This window comes from Neolamprologus brichardi, chromosome 9, assembly GCF_056152115.1.
Source record: "Neolamprologus brichardi isolate AB-2024 chromosome 9, ASM5615211v1, whole genome shotgun sequence".
In the NCBI taxonomy this organism is placed as follows: domain Eukaryota; kingdom Metazoa; phylum Chordata; class Actinopteri; order Cichliformes; family Cichlidae; genus Neolamprologus; species Neolamprologus brichardi.
In genome coordinates this window covers 39398558-39418716 of record NC_142112.1, presented here as the reverse complement: position 1 = coordinate 39418716, position 20159 = coordinate 39398558, and the positions used below count along the sequence as shown (strand labels likewise).

The following is a 20159-nucleotide window of genomic DNA, read 5'->3' as shown; positions in this document are numbered from 1 at the left end:
GCAGAAAAGGCTCTAAAAACGTAACGATGTGAGGTGCAGTGACGTTGAGCTCAGACAGACAGACAGATCGATGGTTGTCGGGCTGACAAATAAAAATCATCCTCAAACACACAAAAACACGCAGCACTTTTGGGCTGTCGCTCCATATGAAGGCTAAAATAATGGCGCCGACTCTCGGCTCCAAACAAAGGTGCTTCCTTCATGACTTCCTACAGCAGAGGAAACGAGGGAGCGTCGTTCATGAAAGGAGCCAAGGATGGAAAAGATCCTTGGATCACCTCCTGTCTGCAGCTGTTATAAAACCTGACTTTTAAAACTAATAAAGTTCACGGTGAGTTCAAGGTCCCCCGTTACTTCTGCCTGCACTGAAACTGAATGGAGGCGGAGCTACAGCGCAGCAGGAGGAGGACGTGTGACAAACTTCAGATGTAGCCTTGTCTCATCTCTCTGTATACTGTACTGTATATACAGAGATGACAATAAAGTTTACTTTGAGACAATTTAGTCACTTCCTGTGAAATCCCAGCCTCAGTGACATCACCGCCCTGCCTCTGTCATGTGACCACCTGTTGCATCATCTTCATCGTCCACCTTCAGGACGCAGTCGGTTCCAGATATCAGAACTAATCCTGTCAGCAATGAGACCAGAGCCGGTCCAGACGCTCCGAGACAAACGTCTTTACCAAAGCTTTCAAAGTTCTCCTGGTGAAGGAGGAGGAGGGATGTTTGTGTCAGCATCTCTGACGTGTGGACATCAGGTCTCCTGGTCATCTGACCAGGTTTGCAACAAGACCTACCTGCGTGTACCCGCCTCCATCACCTCCGCCTCCATCACCTCCAGCAGACACTCACAGTGCCACACGTACAGGTATTAAACGACCGTGAGGTTCACACGCTCTCCCCCTGAGGATGAAACACCTGAGCGCCTGCGTACTCACGCCCCGAACCTGCAGCCTGAGCCCCGCAGTCACGTGACCCCGAACCCGTCAGCACACTCAACGTAAACACAGGCGCGAGCGTCTACCGCGGCTACCAGCGGGGGCGCGCACGCGGTTTTGTCTCACCTGTAGTTGTATGACGGGAACTTCGCGCTCTCTCGGAGCATCGTCCTGTACAGAGACATCACCTGCGATCGTGCGGCCGCCGCCATGCTGTCTGCGACTTCGCAGGGCCCTCCGCGACGCTCTGAGCTGAAGGACCCGGGTACGAGGCTGACCGAGGAGCGCCTGCGCAGAAATACGAGACGCCGGCGGATTGTTTTCCGCTTCCGCTTTATCGGTGTGACCCCACGCGACACTTTAAGCTGAGAGTGTCACAAAGAGCCTCGCGCTCACAGGAAGTTTAATTTACTCTGACCTGAACGCGCAGTGATCACGCAGGCGCGCTCCCGACGCCTTCATAGCATCCGGCGCTGGAGTGACAGGAGGTGAGTTCGCGGTGCTCCTCTAACCTCTCATAACGCACGTGAGCCTTTAAATCCACGTTCGTGAATGGACCACAAGCTGGTCCACGAGCCCCACTGTGGGACAGCAGCATACCGGCCCACGCAGCGCGGAACTTCCACGCTCAGAGGGCTTTTTACGGGTCAGCATGGCAGCTGCTCACCTGACAGCTGGGGACTGTGTGTGTGTGGGGGGGTGTGTGTGTGTGTGTGTGTGTGTGTGTGTGTGTGTGTGTGTGTGTGTGTGTGTGTGTGTGTGAGGGGGGGGGTCAGGCTTTACTTTACTTTAATCCACGGGCACAAACAGGGGCGTGCACGTGGCGTTAGCTGTGACCTTCCTGTGGGGTTATCTAAACCCTCCATCAGGTCTGACGTCACACACCTGTAGCTGACGCGCTGATCTGTGGCGCTAACTTCCTCCTCTGACCTTTGACTACTCTGACGTCATTAACCAAGAGTGACTCCTGTCAGTCACCTGGTCTGTTACCATGGTAACTGACTCAGAGTTTCGGCTAAACCTGCTCCCTGCACAGAAAGACAAGATTATGTTTCATTAAAACAAAAACAAATGTTTTCCATGTCCAGCCTGTTAGTCAGACTGTGCCTGAGGGCAGGCGTGTGCGCAGGTGGTGCTGTCGGTGTGTTGTCCTAATGCCAGGCCCGGTGGTGCAAACCTGTAGTGATGGGACGGTTGCTCCTGGGGTGCAGACTTCCTGCTTCCACGCGCTGTAACCGAGGAGCCGACGACGCTCTCGGCTGTACGTCTGTAGACGTTTGCTGAGGGTTTCGGTCGTGGTGCCAGATGTCGTCAGCTGTCTTGGAAAGTAAAATGTTTAAAAGTGCAGCCTTTGATGGGATTCCTTCAGAAGCTGCTGAGATCCTCACTGATGTTTGTCCCGGGAATTTAAAGCTTCTCACCGTCTCGTCTCAGGAGCAGGAGGGCTCAGCAGAACACGGAGAGGGTGGAAACCTTTATGTCCTCGGGACATCTGAGGAAAGAGCCTGTGTGGCTGCTCGGCGCAGAAACAGGGACGCAGTGAAAAACAAAACTGGTTTGTCTGAAAAGTCTCATTATGTACCAAGTAAACATACTTTCTGCTTAGTCTGATTCTGTGTTTGTGTGAAGTCCTCTGGGTAGATTCACCCAGCCTGCTCCATCTGTGTCTTCTTGTCTTTGGCTTTTAATTTGTTCACTGTGAATATTTACAGCAGACATTAATAAATTAAAGAAAGTAGACGTTTCCTTCCACGTGTCCGGGAGACGTTTGTGTTTTTGGCAGCTGTGGAAAATTCATCATCCGTCTGGATGTGTGAGTCAATATTTCAATAAAGGTTTTTCACATAATTGATCAAATACAGGAAACGCCCATCCATATACAAATATGTTATTTTACACATGTTTACCAGGTGTGACCGACTTGTCACCCCAGCCGTGTGATTCCACCTGAGGTTGGGAAGCTTAACTCCTCCCCTCTCATAAGGCAGGTAAAGTAACGTTCCTGTTATTCCACATAAACAGCTCGTTTCTCATCACAGAACAAAGCTGGTGGTGAAATGTCTGGAAGGAGCATTCGTCCAATCAGAGATGAAGGTCAATTTGACCATCGGTTTAATGTTTCCATGATGTTTAACAGGAGATCTTAAAAAATGATTTAATTTCTGGAGAATTTTGATGCCTACAGTCATGATGGGTCGAGTTGGAGTTATTCATTTTAAAAACTCTCCAGTATCTACAGGTGACCTCACCTGGGAATCGTTTAGTTATGTCTGTCCTGAAGAGTAATATCTGAGGAGGTGTCTCCTAACACTGCTGAGGCTCTGCTGCAGTGATGGAGCACAGCTCTGACTCATCGCTGTGAATCAAAGCTTCTGAAATGTTGTCGTTAGCTGAGATTTGTGTGTAATAGTTGGATCTGAGGAATGTTTGAGCTGATCCGAACCTCGGAAGCAGTTTAGATTCTGAATGCTGGATCTGTATTTAGAGCTCGCACTGCTGTGTTTTTCATCTAACATGTTTAGAAGTCTCCTGATATTACTGCTGGTCTTCAGAGAGCCTCGTCTTTGTGCAGGAGCTGCCCTCGGTCAGGCGTTGCTGTGGTTTTAGGGTCATTGTAGATAATCTCACAGTTTCTATCTCCACACACGTCGAACTTCTCTTTAAATACTTGCTGCCCGCAGCATGGTCACCAATCACAGCCACGCTTTTACTCGTACTGTAACTTTATCGATATTTAACGGTTAACATGTGTGACTGTATGAACATCTGCATCTGCTGTCAGTCTGGGTGGATGTGTCCACCGCTGGCTGAAGGGTTAGAGGTGGGAATCACCAAACATCCCACGATACGATATTATTGCAATTTTTAAAAATATTTTGCGATATTCAGATTCTGTACATAAAGGTAAACTTTATCAATATTCATTTTCTCTAATATCAAAGTCTCACACTCAGTCTTTCTCTCATTTCAGTTTGATTGTTGACAAACTGAACGGTTTGTATTACAGTCTAGTCCAACTTAACTGAATCAACCATCTGGTACAATTATAGCTATTCTGAACTATGCAGTTTATGAAAACTATGCAGCCCCTTCAGCAACTGAAGAATTTGAAAGTAAATTAAAACAAAATATAATTTTACATTAAATCAAAAAGTTTTAAACTTAATTAAAATAAAACATGTCTTAAATTAAAATAAGTAAACTGTCATGTTTATTAAACACATTTGGACAGTGAAGGAATGTCAGGATTCTTGCTCAGAAAAAGGATCAACATGCTCTGAAGTCAGAGCACAAAAACCTTTTTGTAACAAAATATCGATTTCTGCTGTCCCTGTATCCATACATTATTAGAAACAAAATATCACCATGCTACACAGTATCCATTTTTTCTGTATGTATGTATGTATGTATGTGTTTCTGTGATAGGATGTTACCTTTGATGAGCTTTGCAGTTCGATTGGTCTTGGTTTAAGGACGGCCCCCTGCAGCCTGACTGTGACAGGAAGTGTGAAATAGCCGACCTTTTGTCGCTCGTGTCACGTGTGATGTGGTCACGTGTGATGTGGTCACGTGTGATGTGGTCACGTGTGTTTCTTTATCTGTGGTAGGCTTGAAGTCATCCCAGCGCGTCACATGGACACTCACACGTCACAGCAGTTTTAATTTTAATGAAAACACACACTGATTTAACTTTATACGTTTGTATGTGCGAGAGCTGAATGTGATAAACTAATAGATCACAGTGAAACCTCGGCTGTAGTTTTCAGAAACTTGATCGTTATCTTTGCATAAACAGGAGCTAACGTTCACGAGAGGCGTGATGTCACTTCCTGCAGAAAGACCAACGTTTGTATTTTGGATTTTTCTTCTTCGTCTGATGGATTTTCTGTTGGTTCTTCTCCCGATCGTCTGACGTGCTCCTGCTGAGACTGAATGTTAAAGTTTACACACAGTTTTATTTAAAGTGGGTTTGTAATCGTTCTGCGTCTAACTCCGATGAGTGTGAGCGTGCTCCTAAAGGAGTCTGGATCATTAACACAGTCGCTGTTACAGCTCACTGATATCAGCTGAGGCGTTCCCTCTCCTCTCTCGGGCTTCCCTAACAAAGCCGTCAGACGGAGTTCCTCACAGGTGAAGTCTGTGGACGGCGATGAGGCGTTCGCTGTCTTCTCTGCTCGGCTTGCTGAGTTCAGACTGGTTTAGCCTCACAGTCTCTGCCTGATTAGAGACGCAGGAAGTGAACAGAGAGGATAAATGTGACTGTTTTTAAATGTTCTGTAGAAGCTGTGAGCTCGTCGTCGAAGCTTCAGTGATTTAAAACCTCCAGATGTTCACTCGCAGCTTCAAACGTCTGCTGCAGGACAGCGGACACAGAGACGTTCACGGGACGGTGTCGTCAGAGGTGACGTCAGAGGTGACGTCATTTACAAACTACAGACGGCAGGTCGTCATGGCGCGCTGCTCGCAGACCACCTCAGCCCTTAATGCGGACTAGCTGCTGCAGAGTCAGGCTGCGTGATGGAGCTGAGGGTGGTGTAAACGTGACGTAGTCGTTGTTTATGGTCAAGGAGAAAAACTTCAGCTGTCCATCAGATCGCTGCTGTCAGCGTCACGACTGACTCACATCACTGAGCGCGCTCACAAAGATGTGTGTGTGCGTGTGTGCGTGTGCGTGTGTGTGTGCGTGTGTGCATGTGTGTGTGTGTGTGTGTGTGCGTGCGTGCGTGCGTGTGTGTGTGCGTGCGTGTGTGTGTGTGTGTGTGTGTGTACAGTATGATCTTTAGCAGTGGATGTGTGAAAGGTCACAGACTCATCCTGTTTGTTGATGCCCTGCTGTCTTTGAGTGGAAAGGTCAATGACACTGCTGTGTGTGTGTGTGTGTGTGTGTGTGTGTGTGTGTGTGTGTGTGTGTGTGTGTGTGTGTGTGTGTGTGTGTGTGTGTGTGTGTTCATGCTGATGTGTTAGTTTGTGTGTTTGTTACAAAAAGAAACAGCTGACGATATCATTGGGTGTCGTATCTGTATTTTTAGTCCGCTGTGTGTGTCTGTGTGTGTACACGTGTGTGTCTGTGTGTGCGTCCTGCACGGTGGTCTTTTGGAGCGAGCTGATTGGCCCCTGACTATGTTGTGGTGTTCTGGGCAGAAGGTGACGCGTCGACCTCGAGCAGCTCTTCTCCTGCTGCTTCTGAAACATTCATGAATCTTTGTTCTGATTCGAGCTCAGACGTTCAGACGTTCAGACGCAGCGTCTCCTCCAAACAGTGAAAGAAAGTTTTGGATTTGCCTGGAAAATCCTGACTTTCCCTGATTTGCCTGATAAATTAGCTGCTTTCAGCTGGTCTGAAACAGACTGTTGAATGTCTCCTCGCCGTGGCGCCGACTGATGGACGGCTCAGCAGGAGATCAATAATGAATGCTTGGGCGTCGGTCTTCTCTGCTGAGGTCGGAGGTCAGCGGTCAGGACGGGTGGAGTGAAACTGTGTTGTGACCTCAGGCCTGGTTGTTTCTGCTGAGTGTCATCCTCGTGCTGAGTGTTTCCAGGACGAGGCTTTGATATCTGAAACCAGAAACTCGGCCTGGGTCTCCACGCCACGCAACAAGCAGCAGCGTGGCGCCCACATTAAATGTCTTCAATAAGCATGAAGCAAAAAGAAACTCCGGAGCACTGATGAGTGCAGATATAAAAGCAAAAAGCATGAATTTTAAAGGTGTGCAAACTTTCTGCAGACTTTGGGAGAAGTACGTTTGGTGATCAGGCAGGCGTGCGATCCTCGCTCGCCTCAGACAAAGCCGTCTGCGTGGTGCTGCGAGCTGAGAGCGGAGGAACTGCTCGCTGAGTCCGTATGAGTTTGTTTGAACTGTCGGCCGCTTCGCTCTCACCTCGACTCACGCTGTGAGCTGCAGATTGAGTTTTCACTCTCCGGCTGCTTCCTGCCTGGCGGATCAAGGCCCCCGACGTTCCTCCCATCGATCGCTTCCTCCCGCGTTCAGAGCGGCGGAAGAATCCGCCTCGGACACATCAGCCCGTGACCCGAAACTGATCACTTCACCCACCCCTCCGTCCATCCATCACCCCCACTCCTCAGGCCTCCTCCTCTGCATCCACAGCGAGTGTTTCTCTTCATTTTTATCGACAATAAAAAGAAAGTAAGAGAAAAACCCAGACTGCACCCGAACACATCAGCGGGTTAACTAATGATGTGAGCTGACATTTAGCCAAAGTGCTGAATAAAACATGAGCGGCTCACGATTTAAAACGACTGAATGTGATAGAGAAACTACTTTCCAAATTTCCTGAATGTCATTCCAGGCATTAAGTGCAACAACATCAGGCCTTTGCATTTATTTCTGAATGAATATTTTATGGCTCTGACCTCCGTCGCGCTGCACGCACACATTTACGGCGCCGGCTTTCCCGGGATTTGGCTGTATTTGCTGTGTTTAATGTCACACTCGGGCTGAGGGGATTGAAGCGAGCGCGGCCGACGTAAACAAACCCGATCTCTGCTTTAATTGGCAGAAAAACTGGAAGTAAGCGTCAGAACGAGGTGATGCTTTGAAGTGTCGGTGAGAAGCTGGAGGAAGTCCAAATCAAAGGGCTGCAGGAAGTGGACTGAAGGGAACATCTGCGGCGATGATTCACACTTTATTCATGATGATAAGTTCCTCACACAGTCGGGACACACAGGAGACCGATCCACGGCAGCGGGATTAGGCGTGGCTTTCGTTTCAGCTAACTCTCTGTTAGCCTGCTGTGCTTAATGATGAGACGACAGATGTTAGCATCAAAGGTTAAATGTACAAACTAACAATAAGTTTCCTTTTTTTACTCATGAAAACATTTCAGCCAGTTTATTAGTGAAAAAACAAACAGTTCCTCTAATGTCCACTTGAGGCAGACTGCAAAAAGTTTGCATTATTAGGGGCGTGGCCTCTTTGACAGGTGGCTGTAGCTGCTAGCTGTCTGCTAAGCTTCATCTCAGCTAACTGAAGTGGACCGCTGGAGCGTGTTTGCGCTGTTATTGGTCGGTTATCTGACCAATAGCATGGCTGCTGTACTAACAGATAGTCTTGAAGCAGAGGAGCCGCCCTCTGCTGGTCATTAGAAAGACTGCAGCTTTGACACGTCAGTGTTAGCTTCACTCTTAAGGCACAGAAGACGCAGGCGTCTCTTTGTATGTGCACGATCTGATATCCTCGTGTTGGTGTTGTTCCCAGATCATCATACTAAAGGTTGTTCCAGGATCAACATTGCAAGTGACCAATCAGAATGTTGTGATGTCATACTTTTGCGACTTCGGGAAAAACTGCTGTAAAACAAAAAACTGTACTTAAACTGCGAGAAACCGCCTCTGTCCGCCGATCAACAGACCCTAACCCTTTAATAAACGCTAAGCAGAATTGATATTGTCCTTGCAACATTGGAATTTCATAAATGCACAAATGGCTTGGCACACAAAAGAATAACGTCACAACAATGTGATTGGTCACTTGCAATGTTGGACCTGGAACAACATTTTCATGATGATCTGGGGACAACACCAACACGACGATATCAGATCATCCCTTTGTATGTGCACAGCAGAAAGAGTAATAAAGATTTAATGGAGAGAATATTGGAAACCTTTGATCTGTAAGGCAAACGTGTGGACGACTACACCGTGGACCCACACATGATACTGCAACTTGAAAAGGCTCGTGAGGCTTCTGTGGTTTCATTTTAATGTCAGTGTTTATCAAAGTTGTGGTGTTTAAATAGGGAGCATTTTTGGCAGGTTTGTGGAGTAAATGTTCAGTACCAGCTGAATTCAAACCCGGGCACGTCTCTGCTGCTGTGACGGCGCTCGGGCAGGACATCGTGCTCTTGAGTTGGGTGAAACGCAGCACTGAGTGCTTTTTCACTCACACATTCAGAGAAATATGAAGGCATGAGGAGTCCGTCTGTGTGAGTCTAAATGAACCCAGCTGGATGTTTCCCTCCATCCTTCAGCGATGGAGGGAGGAGAGGAGATCAGAGCCGCAGCCTTCATTAGCTTTCATTAATAACACGGGGGCCATCCACATCCAGCTCGCTGCCTTCGCCGGTAATTACCATCCATCGTAGATTTCAGCCGGGGAGACATCGCCTCTGGGTCTCAGAGCGGCTGACTCTGTTTGTTGGGCCGCTGTTTGCTCCCAGAGAATACGTTTGGAAAATGAAAACAGGTTTCCTAAACGGAGCAAACGATAGTCCAATAATGCAGGATGTGATGTAGCGGCAGGTTTTGTTCCTGATCCGAGGTCGGCGTTTAGGAATCTGAGGTGATATCCACGTGCTTTTGTCTTTCCTACAAACTACAGGACCATCACTGCCGCTGGCCAATCACGTCGCTGTGATGTAATAACTTTGCAACTTGTGTAAAAAGAGGGAGAAGTTTGATCTCAGGGATTCTGGCAGAAACACTTTGGTCTGTCAGGTGAGGCGGTAAAAAGACCAACAGCAGGTAGTGTTGGATGAACGGATCAGAGGGTGGGGTTTGAGTCCTGAGAGATGCAGAAAGCATCATCATTGATTATTTTTAGTTGACTTGATTGATTAGATTTGAATTCTTTAGGCTTTCAGCTGCAGTTTGGTTGGATTTAGGAAGCGTCTAACAGGAACACAGTCGGGTGGTGGAAGGAGATCTTTGGGAGTCTCCTTTATGCTGATGACTCGCCGTCGTCAGTCTGTGGATGCAGGGTCTTCCATCACTGAGACATCCATCTTCACTGGATTCAGCCTGTGGTGCTGATGTTGTGGGGCCGTCCTGGGTGACACGGCTCTGCAGCGCCATGTGGAGGGCGAGGGCGGGACCCCTGTTGTTTCTGTGGTGACGTTTTCTCATGAAAATCCCAATTTTTTCAGACTTGAGTTGTCATTTTGTAATTTTATTTAAAAATATTGAGAGTAAAGTAACACAGAGCTCAAGCTTCAGTGAAGCTGCTGAATATCAGAATCTCAGGTTCATTTAAACCAGACTTACTATTGTGTGAGTGTGTTTTTATCTACTCACTGGTTGCATCTCACGGTGCCGACAGCAGGAGGTGATTGATTCTGTTTGAGGTGGAGGCCATGGGTGAAGCTTTTTAAGGTAGACACAAAGGGACATATAAAATCTGACTTAGGGCCATGATTGGCCCCCAGGCCAGACTTTGGACACACCTGCTCTACACAGTATTTGACTGTAGAACAAGTGAAACAGCGCCCCTCTGAACTTAGATGGTAAAACGTGGTATTACACTCTCACAGGAGCGCAGGAGGCTGAGCTAGCGTCCCTTGGTGAGGAGAAAAAAAGATTTAAAACCAGTTACCTGGAGTTATTATGGTGGAGATTTGGGGCTTTTACCAAATGATAATGTCACTAACTGAAGGCAGGCTTCATACAGAGATGAAACTGGCACTGTGGGATTTGGTGCTAGAGCTCATCTTCAGTCTTTTCCTGTCCATGATTTCTGTTTGGTTCATGCTCACTGAGGTCCTGCAGGATTTAACACCCTTAAAAACTAATATCTGAGGACTGCGTGTGGGTTGGACTAAATCCAGCCTGAATGCTGCTGATGTGGAGAACTGGAGGAAATTAGACCCAGGAAGGCATGAGGACAGTTTTGCTCCTCTAACTTTGCAGCTTTTCTGTTGGACTGCATTCAGCCACATGTGGTAATCAGCCAGCGCCACGGGCTGCAGTCATAGGTTACTGGGAGAGACTGTGGTGGTTTGTGGCCTGGTCTGTTGTGTTGCACACTGAACACTGTTTGTGTATCTGCGGCACATACAGCACAGTCTGCTGCTTGTTTTGAACACTGCAGATGCTTCATCCTGTGAGCCGTGTGGAGCAGCGGATCAGCGATTTACACAAACAACCAATCAGCTTGTGTTTTGTGGCGTTACTGATGCATCCCTGCAGTGTAAATTCTGGTTTTGGTCTCCACCAGGCTGTGTCCTGCAGCTCTTCTGTGTCTCCAGCTGAGCAGGATGGAGTTTTTTCCCTCTGCAGCCCAAACAGCACCGTGAGAGTGCCGACATAATACAATAAACTGAAATTCATTATAAAGCTCGTTAGGCCGTCCAGCTCCTGCCTTATTGCTGTTAGATCTCTGCAGACTCCTCAGCACCACAGATACCTTTGGCCTTTGATGCGGCTAAACTGGTGGACGGGCCGCTGAAGCCTCCTGACAGGTGAATCTGCTGTGAACTCAGTTAAGCTTAGGCTGTAATCAGAAATAAAGGGATAAAACAAAAAGTGGCCCAGCAGTGCGTTATGTTTTACTGCCCGCCTCTGAATTCATTAGTGCTTAATTTGAATAATAAAACAGTAAAACCTGAGCGGGGTAAAAAACTTGGACATCAGAGAGCTGCAGCCAAGGTGATTAACTGCTAATGGCTGTTTCTGTGGCTTCGCATTAGAATTAGCGCGTATGAAGCTCGTTCGTGGACGTGTGAAGCAGCGGCTCTGGATGTGGTCAAAGCTTGTATCTATGTGAGCACCACCAGGGTCACCGTGTGTGAGGTCGAACATAACAGGTACAGATATTAAAGGTGGACGTAGCTACCACGATACCTGACACTGCCACCTCTTTGGGGGGAAACACTGGCATGTCCGTTTTGGCTTTAGAGGGCCTTTGCCTTTCCTGTCTCTGTTGCTTTTCCTTTTCTATTTCGTTTCTATTTCATTTCTAACGTTAAAGTTCTATTTCTATTCTCTGCTTTCTTTAATTCATGTTCTTTTTTCCTTCTCTTTTCCTACTTCTTGACATCATGAAACCAAACTAGTCTTTCTAAAAACATTCAGTCCTTGAACTCATGAGTTGAGTTTTCGCATAAATTGGGGGCTCGTCCAGGATGCTCTGGATTTTGTAGAGGCTGAGTTTTCCCGTCAGCTGACAGCAGGATGATTTGAAGTGGTCACTGTAATATCTTGAGCAGGCTGTGGGCTCTGAAGTGTTTTATAACCGTCCGTGGTGAGTGGGTGGGTGGGTGGAGGATGTAGCTGAGGTGCACTGCATGGTCATATGGTGGTGTTGTCATCATTTCCAGCTAAAGAATCAAACTGAGGGAAGTTAAAGGCAGGAAATATCATAGAAATGAAACAGTTTGATGTCTGATGGAGAAGTTGCTCCAGATGTGGGCGTTTCCTCTTTCACTCATTTATAGGGCTTTGGAGTTGACGTCACGCCGCAATGCATTGTGGGAGCGCGGCGCCATTTTCGGGATCTACGAATTAAAACAAACACACTGTGTTGGAACGACGACAAGAAGAAAGATGCTTAAAAGCAGCTCAAAAGAGAATGGACTGTATAGAGACCGATTGCGTCCAGAGGCGAAGCGGCGGTACTTGCAGAAAATAGCGTGCATTGGAAAATGTGGACCCGTATGAAAAACTTCATATTTCTGCTGTAAGCTCACATCAGTGTGTTTCCTCCATTCAAAGAGTGGGAATGCTGTAAAAACGGTTAGAGCAGAAGTTAATGGGGAAAGCTGTCGACTGAAAATGACGATTGATCCTGTTATTTCACGACACCATCTGCTGCCTTTCACACTGCAAACACACACACTTCACCAGCAGGTGTGTTTCTGTGCTGGCTTTCCTCTTTAAAACTCCTCTCTGTCCATCCTGCCTCACATCCATCGCTCCGTCGAGCTCAGAAGACCTCGCCATCCTTCAAGTCTCTGAATCTGAACTACATTACCCAGAAGGCCAATCTTCTTCCATGCCGGTGTTGATGGGATTGTAAATGGGGTCATACCCCAGGTGTATGGCTGTAACTGCTTTAGTGGAGCTGCTCGCTAACATCAGACTGCATCGATGTAATGATGTTAGCGTGCTGCAGGTCGCCAGTGGGCGGAGACTATGGATGTGAAAATGACTCAGAGAGAATCACATTGGAGGGATTTGGGAATTGGTTGGCAGCTGCAGCATCAGTGCAGCATTCAATTCAATTGTATTTATATAGCGCCAAATCACAAGTCGCCTCAAGGCGCTTCATAGGTACAGAGAAAAACCAACAATCGAGCATCAGCACTCGAAGTAAAAGTGAGCGAAGCTTTTCCTTCCAGATGCTCCTGAAAGGAAACACAGCCACAGGAAGCTGAAGGTGGAGCCAAATAAACAAATCCAGCCCTCCTCATCCACCTCTGCCCTAAAGAAATGCAAGAGTCAGGCATCGCTGTGTAGCTCATAGTTGGTCGCTAATGGACAATCCAGACTCTGGTTGCCAAGGTAACCGGAGCCTGAATCGTCCATTAGTTTCCTTTGCTTCGTTTTCTTTGCTTCCTTTCTGCTTTCCTTTCCTTTGCTTCCTTTCCTTTGCGTCGTTTTCTTTGCTTCCTTTCTGCTTTCCTTTTCTTTGCTTCCCTTTCTTTGCTTCCTTTCCTTTGCTTCCTTTCCTTTGCTTCCTTTCCTTTGCTTCCTTTCCTTTGCTTCCTTTTCTTTGCTTCCTTTCCTTTGCTTCCCTTTTCTTTGCTTCCCTTTCTTTGTTTCCTTTTCTTTGCTTCCTTTTCTTTGCTTCCTTTTCTTTGCTTCCCTTTCCTTTGCTTCCCTTTCCTTTGCTTCCTTTTCTTTGCTTCCTTTCCTTTGCTTCCTTTTCTTTGCTTCCTTTCCTTTGCTTCCTTTTCTTTGCTTCCTTTTCTTTGCTTCCTTTTCTTTGCTTCCTTTCCTTTGCTTCCTTTTCTTTGCTTCCTTTCTGCTTTCCTTTTCTTTGCTTCCTTTCTGCTTTCCTTTTCTTTGCTTCCTTTTCTTTGCTTCCTTTTCTTTGCTTCCTTTTCTTTGCTTCCCTTTTCTTTGCTTCCCTTTTCTTTGCTTCCCTTTTCTTTGCTTCCCTTTTCTTTGCTTCCCTTTCCTTTGCTTCCCTTTCCTTTGCTTCCCTTTCCTTTGCTTCCTGTTCTTTGCTTCCTTTCGGCTTTCCTTTTCTTTGCTTCCTTTTCTTTGCTTCCTTTCTGCTTTCCTTTTCTTTGCTTCCTTTTCTTTGCTTCCTTTCCGCTTTACTTTTCTTTGCTTCCTTTTCTTTGCTTCCTTTCCGCTTTACTTTTCTTTGCTTCCTTTTCTTTGCTTCCTTTCCGCTTTACTTTTCTTTACTTCCTTTTCTTTGCTTCCTTTTCTTTGCTTCCTTTTCTTTGCTTCCTTTTCTTTGCTTCCTTTCTGCTTTCCTTTTCTTTGCTTCCTTTCTGCTTTCCTTTTCTTTGTTTCCCTTTCTTTGCTTCCTTTTCTTTGCTTCCTTTTCTTTGCTTCCTTTTCTTTGCTTCCCTTTTCTTTGCTTCCCTTTCCTTTGCTTCCTGTTCTTTGCTTCCTTTTCTTTGCTTCCTTTTCTTTGCTTCCTTTCCGCTTTACTTTTCTTTGCTTCCTTTTCTTTGCTTCCTTTCCGCTTTACTTTTCTTTACTTCCTTTTCTTTGCTTCCTTTTCTTTGCTTCCTTTTCTTTCCTTCCTTTTCTTTGCTTCCTTTCTGCTTTCCTTTTCTTTGCTTCCTTTTCTTTGCTTCCTTTTCTTTGCTTCCTTTCTGCTTTCCTTTCTTTGCTTCCTTTCTGCTTTCCTTTTCTTTGCTTCCTTTTCTTTGCTTCCTTTTCTTTACTTCCTTTTCTTTGCTTCCCTTTCCTTTGCTTCCTTTTCTTTGCTTCCTTTCGGCTTTCCTTTTTTTGCTTCCTTTTCTTTGCTTCCTTTCTGCTTTCCTTTTCTTTGCTTCCTTTTCTTTACTTCCTTTTCTTTGCTTCCTTTTCTTTGCTTCCTTTTCTTTTCTTCCTTTCCGCTTTACTTTTCTTTGCTTCCTTTTCTTTGCTTCCTTTCCGCTTTACTTTTCTTTGCTTCCTTTTCTTTGCTTCCTTTTCTTTGCTTCCTTTTCTTTGCTTCCTTTCTGCTTTCCTTTTCTTTACTTCTTTTTCTTTGCTTCCTTTCCGCTTTACTTTTCTTTGCTTCCTTTTCTTTGCTTCCTTTTCTTTGCTTCCTTTCTGCTTTCCTTTTCTTTGCTTCCTTTTCTTTGCTTCCTTTTCTTTGCTTCCTTTTCTTTGCTTCCTTTCCGCTTTACTTTTCTTTACTTCCTTTTCTTTGCTTCCTTTCTGCTTTCCTTTTCTTTGCTTCCTTTTCTTTGCTTCCTTTTCTTTGCTTCCTTTTCTTTGCTTCCTTTCTGCTTTCCTTTTCTTTGCTTCCTTTTCTTTGCTTCCTTTCTGCTTTCCTTTTCTTTGCTTCCTTTCCGCTTTCCTTTTCTTTGCTTCCTTTTCTGTGCTTCCTTTTCACTTTCCTTTCTTTGCTTCCTTTTCTTTGCTTTCTTTTCTTTGCTTCCTTTGTGCTTTCCTTTTCTTTGCTTCCTTTCCGCTTTACTTTTCTTTGCTTTCCTTTTCTTTGCTTCCTTTTCTTTGCTTCCTTTCCGCTTTACTTTTCTTTACTTCCTTTTCTTTGCTTCCTTTCTGCTTTCCTTTTCTTTGCTTCCTTTTCTTTGCTTCCTTTCTGCTTTCCTTTTCTTTGCTTCCTTTTCTTTGCTTCCTTTCTGCTTTCCTTTTCTTTGCTTCCTTTCCGCTTTCCTTTTCTTTGCTTCCTTTTCTGTGCTTCCTTTTCACTTTCCTTTCTTTGCTTCCTTTTCTTTGCTTCCTTTGTGCTTTCATTTTCTTTGCTTCCTTTTCTTTGCTTTCTTTTCTTTGCTTCCTTTGTGCTTTCCTTTTCTTTGCTTCCTTTCCACTTTCCTTTCCTTTGCTTTCCTTTTCTTTGCTTCCTTTCCACTTTCCTTTCCTTTGCTTTCCTTTTCTTTGCTTCCTTTCTGCTTTCCTTTTCTTTGCTTCCTTCCTTCCCTTTCCTTCATTTCTCTTTCCTGTCCTTGCTGCCTTGCCTCCTCCTGTATCAGCTTGCAGATGTTGTGCCGACGTACCTCTGAGCAGGAGTTTAGCACCAGGTGTTGGTGCGGGTGCCATCCAGCTCCTCTGCCGCCATCACTGTTAATAGCGTGTGGCGAGCTCGAGGCAGTAGGCACAGTCGCTCCGCCTCGAGTAATGACCCGGCCTGGTATGCTAACTGTATTAGCGATGGGGAGCGTTAGCATTTGTTCTGCTGTCAGAGAGGACAAATTAGCTGCTGCGCTAATTGTTGTGAGGTGAGGGGAGATAGAGAGGAGTGAGTGTGAGTGTGTGTGTGTGTGTGTGTGTGTGTGAGAGAGAGAGAGAGAGAATCCTTTGCTCTCCAAATATCACCCAGGATGTCAAATTGATTTCTCTGGCATGTCGGTGTGTACAGCTTCCCTGCTCTCTCTCTCTGTGTGTGTGTGTGTGTGTGTGTGTGTGTGTGTGTGTGTGTCCTCCATCTGCTCAATAAAGCCCTTCCTGAACCTGCTGAGCCCAGCAGACCTTACAGTCACACACACTCGCTTTGTTATATAATATGTGAAGCACTTCCTGGACTCCCATCGTGGCCTCTGACACACCGGGACGATGCTCGTCCTCGGCTTTGTGCGACTCTGAGTTTTCCTGCTTTTGTCCTCGCACCGCTCGTCGGGACTCGCTCGCTTCCCTTCATCTGAATCCATGTTTTATGACCTGCGAGGCCTCGTGGGTCTCTGAAAGTGAGCGCCGGCTCCGTCCTGATCCAAGCGCTCGGTAAAAGTGTGAAAATAAAACATTCAGGCGCTAATAAGGAGGCAGCGAAGTGTGTCAGGCTCTCTGAGGGCCTGACACGAGATTACAGGAGAATATAAAAGAGCCCGAGTGGCGCTCTGTGACGCTGCTGCTGTGCTCACACTCTTCATGGCTGCAGGCTGACGACGGCTGTTTTACTAGAGCCTCATAATGTTTCATATTAGCAGCGTGTCTGTGAGCAGCAACACAAGACACACAAACATGATCACCACACAGCACAGTTATAGATGCTGTTATTTGATCCATCAGTGTGGAAGCTGATTTCAGTCTATCAACAATCACAGTGTCACAGGTGAAATTACGAACCAAACAGTGAACGTGAACAATTTTAATTTAATACCGAAATCACATTTGGAGGATTTTCAAAATAAAATATGCCATGCTTTTGACACAATAAGTCTAAATTACAGAATAAAACATTTGACCTGGCGTGACACTAAAGTCTACTTCTGAGATTAAAAAGTTAAACTGTTGAAACAAAATTACTAAACGAAAAGTCACGTAAGAAAAAAATCTGACATTGTGAGATCATCATCATCATCATCATCGTCATCAGTGTAAGTAAATAAATCAACATTCCAACATAAAACTCATTGGAGAGAAAGCTAGCATTGAATCTTATTTTGAAATATCTTAACTGCGAGATGAACCACGTTCTTGTGACTAAAGAAAACTCTTAATTTTGAAATAAAAAGCTGACATTACACAAGAAAAGATGAAAAAAATCATACTTTTGAAATTGTCTCACTTTTGATACAAAGTCAGAACGTCAAAGTCGTTTTTAACTGAAGAGCAAGTAACAAGATAAAGAATTAGACAAAGTTAAAATGTAATAAAAATTCAAAAGTGCAAGATAAAAGTGAAACTTCTGACTCTTAATTTGTCTTTTTTAATTAGTCATAAATCTTTGTTTTTCTTTTTGATGGAGGCAGCGTGACTCGGTGTTCAGGTGCGTCAGGTTGAAACTGTTATTGTTACAGTTTCTGTTACACACTGAACTGAAACATTCGAGCTTCAGTCATTTATTTAAAACCTTTCTAAGCCCATTTTTTAAAGGCACGCTCCCGTTTGTGTAACTAATTTTAAATCCCCACATGAGCTAGTGCAATATAGACATATATATCTATATCTATCTATATCTATATATCTATATCTCTATATCTATATCTATCTAGATCTAGATATATCTATATATATATATATCTATATATATATCTAGATCTATCTAGATCTAGATCTATATCGATATCGATCGAGATCGAGCTCGAGATCTAGATCGATATAGATCTAGATCGATATAGAGATATAGATCTAGATCTAGATAGATCTAGATATATATATAGATAGATATATATATATATAGATATATCTAGATCTAGATCTGTATCTCTATATCTAGATATAGAGATATAGATATAGATATATATAGATAGATATATAGATCTATATCTATATCTATCTATATCTATATCTAATCTATCTATATCTATATATATATAAACAGCAAAAACATAATCCAGAAACACATCGATCTGATCAGCTTCACAGCACTTTCTACGTTGGAAAAAACGTCAGTACGAACTACGTATTTCCACTATTACCTGTGAAAACCGGAAGTGATGTCATTCTTCGTGGGAAATGTAGTTTTTTTTTCCCTGCAGAGCCTTTCAAAGGTTTGCTGGTGTGTTTGAAAGTCGTGTTTGACTTTCTGTTGGAAATACTTTATTTTGACACTTTTATTTTGCAAATTGTGCAGAATAATATTTTTGTTTTTCCTGCAGTTTATAAATTTCTCAAAAGTGAAACTATGAAGACACTCGAAATAAACCTCCTGTGGTTGGACCTTCGAACTTCTTTGCATTGACAGTTTTGAGGGACGTAGCTCAGTAGGGATGTTCCTGTGGTTACTCTGGACTTAATGCATACATATTATGAAAACGTGAATATAACGGTTGTGTTGATGTAGCAACTTGAAATGCTCAAAAACGTCACTACAGCAGGTAAAAATACGAAGATAAACTTGGGTCTGTGATGGTCTTTAAAGGGTTAATGAGTTATCAGTGAGAGTGAAAATCAGACGTGTGGTTTGTGCTCCTACAGTGATCAGCCCCCCCTGAGAGCAGCCCCCCTCCCTCGTTACAGACTTCCTGATCTGTCTTTGTTAAACTACAGTCTTACGTTTGACCTGATAGATCACAGAACGGATCACACGCTCTACTTCCTCCTGAGATTCGGTCACATTTGTCGAGGCAGAGCACGCCTGCACGTGGAGGATTGTGCTGTCAGTCCGGGCCGTTCTCAGGAACGTTCTGCTGTTGAGGAGGAACCGTGAGTCTTAAAGTCTGACTGTGGGTCTAAAGATTCAAGGCAAGGAATAAGGGTCAAAAACTGCACTTCCTCTAATGTCCACTAGAGGCTCACAGCAGTCACCTGCAGCTGCTTTATTCTAAGGTAAAACCCAACAATGCAGTCAGAGCAGACGCTGAGGAGGAAGACGTCTGCTTTAACTGGAACTGCAACAGAACCAGGCGAGCGGCTTCCACCACTGACTCCATGGAAATAATGGACATAGTTAAGCCAGTGTGGGTGCCTTCAGTCTGCACTTTTCTTTAGTGGCCAGCAGGGGGCGACTCCTCTGGTTGTGAAAGGAGGTCCAGAAGGAAATGATCCCACTGCTAAATCATGAAACACTTTCCTGATTGGATCATAATCAGCTCCAACACAGAGAGCAGCTTTATGAGTCAGCTAATGCTAATAATGCAGCTTTGGTGCGTGAAAGACAGGACCAAAGATAATCAGCAACATCAACAGTAAACTACAAATCAAAGTAGGAAATAAAATGGAACATTTCCATGTAAAAAATAAGAAAATAAGAAAATGCAAAAAAGGTGAAAATTAAATTTTAAAAAAGGTAAACATTTAAGTAATAAGTTTAGAAATTGAGTATTAAATTGGAAAAATGTAAATAAAAAATGAGGAAAATAAAATTTAGAAATTGAAATAAAACTTAAAAAAATAGAAATGTAATAATTCCTGTAATAATCCTTCTCCACACTTTCCTGTCATCCAGTTTTAAATAACAGCAAAAAAGGCCAAACTTTTTATTTAAAGGGTCTGGGTGACAACATGAAATAGGGATGCACCGATACTGTAAAATGTGTGTGTACTCATACTCGTAAAAGTTAACCGATACTAACTTATTTCATTAATCAGAGGGTGGCTTGTCATTTCTGTTGTAGTTTTTTAGATTGGCCACTAGGGGGACATCCCGTGCTAAACAGGCACAGGGTTAGACGAGTGAGACTGGCAGCTCCAGATAAAAAAGAGAAACTGGAGGCTGCTGTAGCTAGGCTAAACAAAATGTCAGCAGTGTGGAACAGCCAACTTTAACTCAGGTTTTGGAAAAGCGATGAAAAATGTCAAGAGAAAATCCACGCGCAGTTAAAATAACAGAGGCTCTGACTCATTTTATCGCTCTGGATGACCAGCCAATGCCGGTCGTGGAAAACATAGGATTGCACCGTCTTCTCAGCATACTCGAGCTGCGATATAAAATTGGACACTCTGCAATAATTTAAAAGTTTATTTTATTCCAA

The 20159-nt window shown here is 44.6% G+C and overlaps 2 protein-coding genes across 4 annotated transcripts in view; one reads left to right on the top strand and one right to left on the bottom strand.

The window, feature by feature from the left end:
- lyrm4b (LYR motif containing 4) overlaps positions 1-1196 on the bottom strand; it is a 44572-nt gene extending 43376 nt beyond the window's left edge. For both annotated transcript variants that reach the window (XM_087845686.1, XM_087845685.1), the window contains exon 1: positions 1065-1196. In XM_087845686.1, coding sequence (XP_087701812.1) covers positions 1065-1150 — 86 coding nt within the window. In that variant the 5' untranslated portion in view covers positions 1151-1196. The remainder of the gene's footprint in view (positions 1-1064) is intronic.
- A 100-nt stretch (positions 1197-1296) lies between these two features.
- fars2 (phenylalanyl-tRNA synthetase 2, mitochondrial) overlaps positions 1297-20159 on the top strand; it is a 132361-nt gene continuing 113498 nt past the window's right edge. The window contains exon 1 of one of the 2 annotated variants that reach the window (XM_087846641.1): positions 1297-1426. The gene's annotated coding sequence lies outside the window, so the exon portion shown is untranslated. Of the gene's footprint in view, positions 1427-2353; positions 2494-20159 lie in introns of those variants that run through there. The other variant, XM_035915536.2, reaches the window with a different exon arrangement.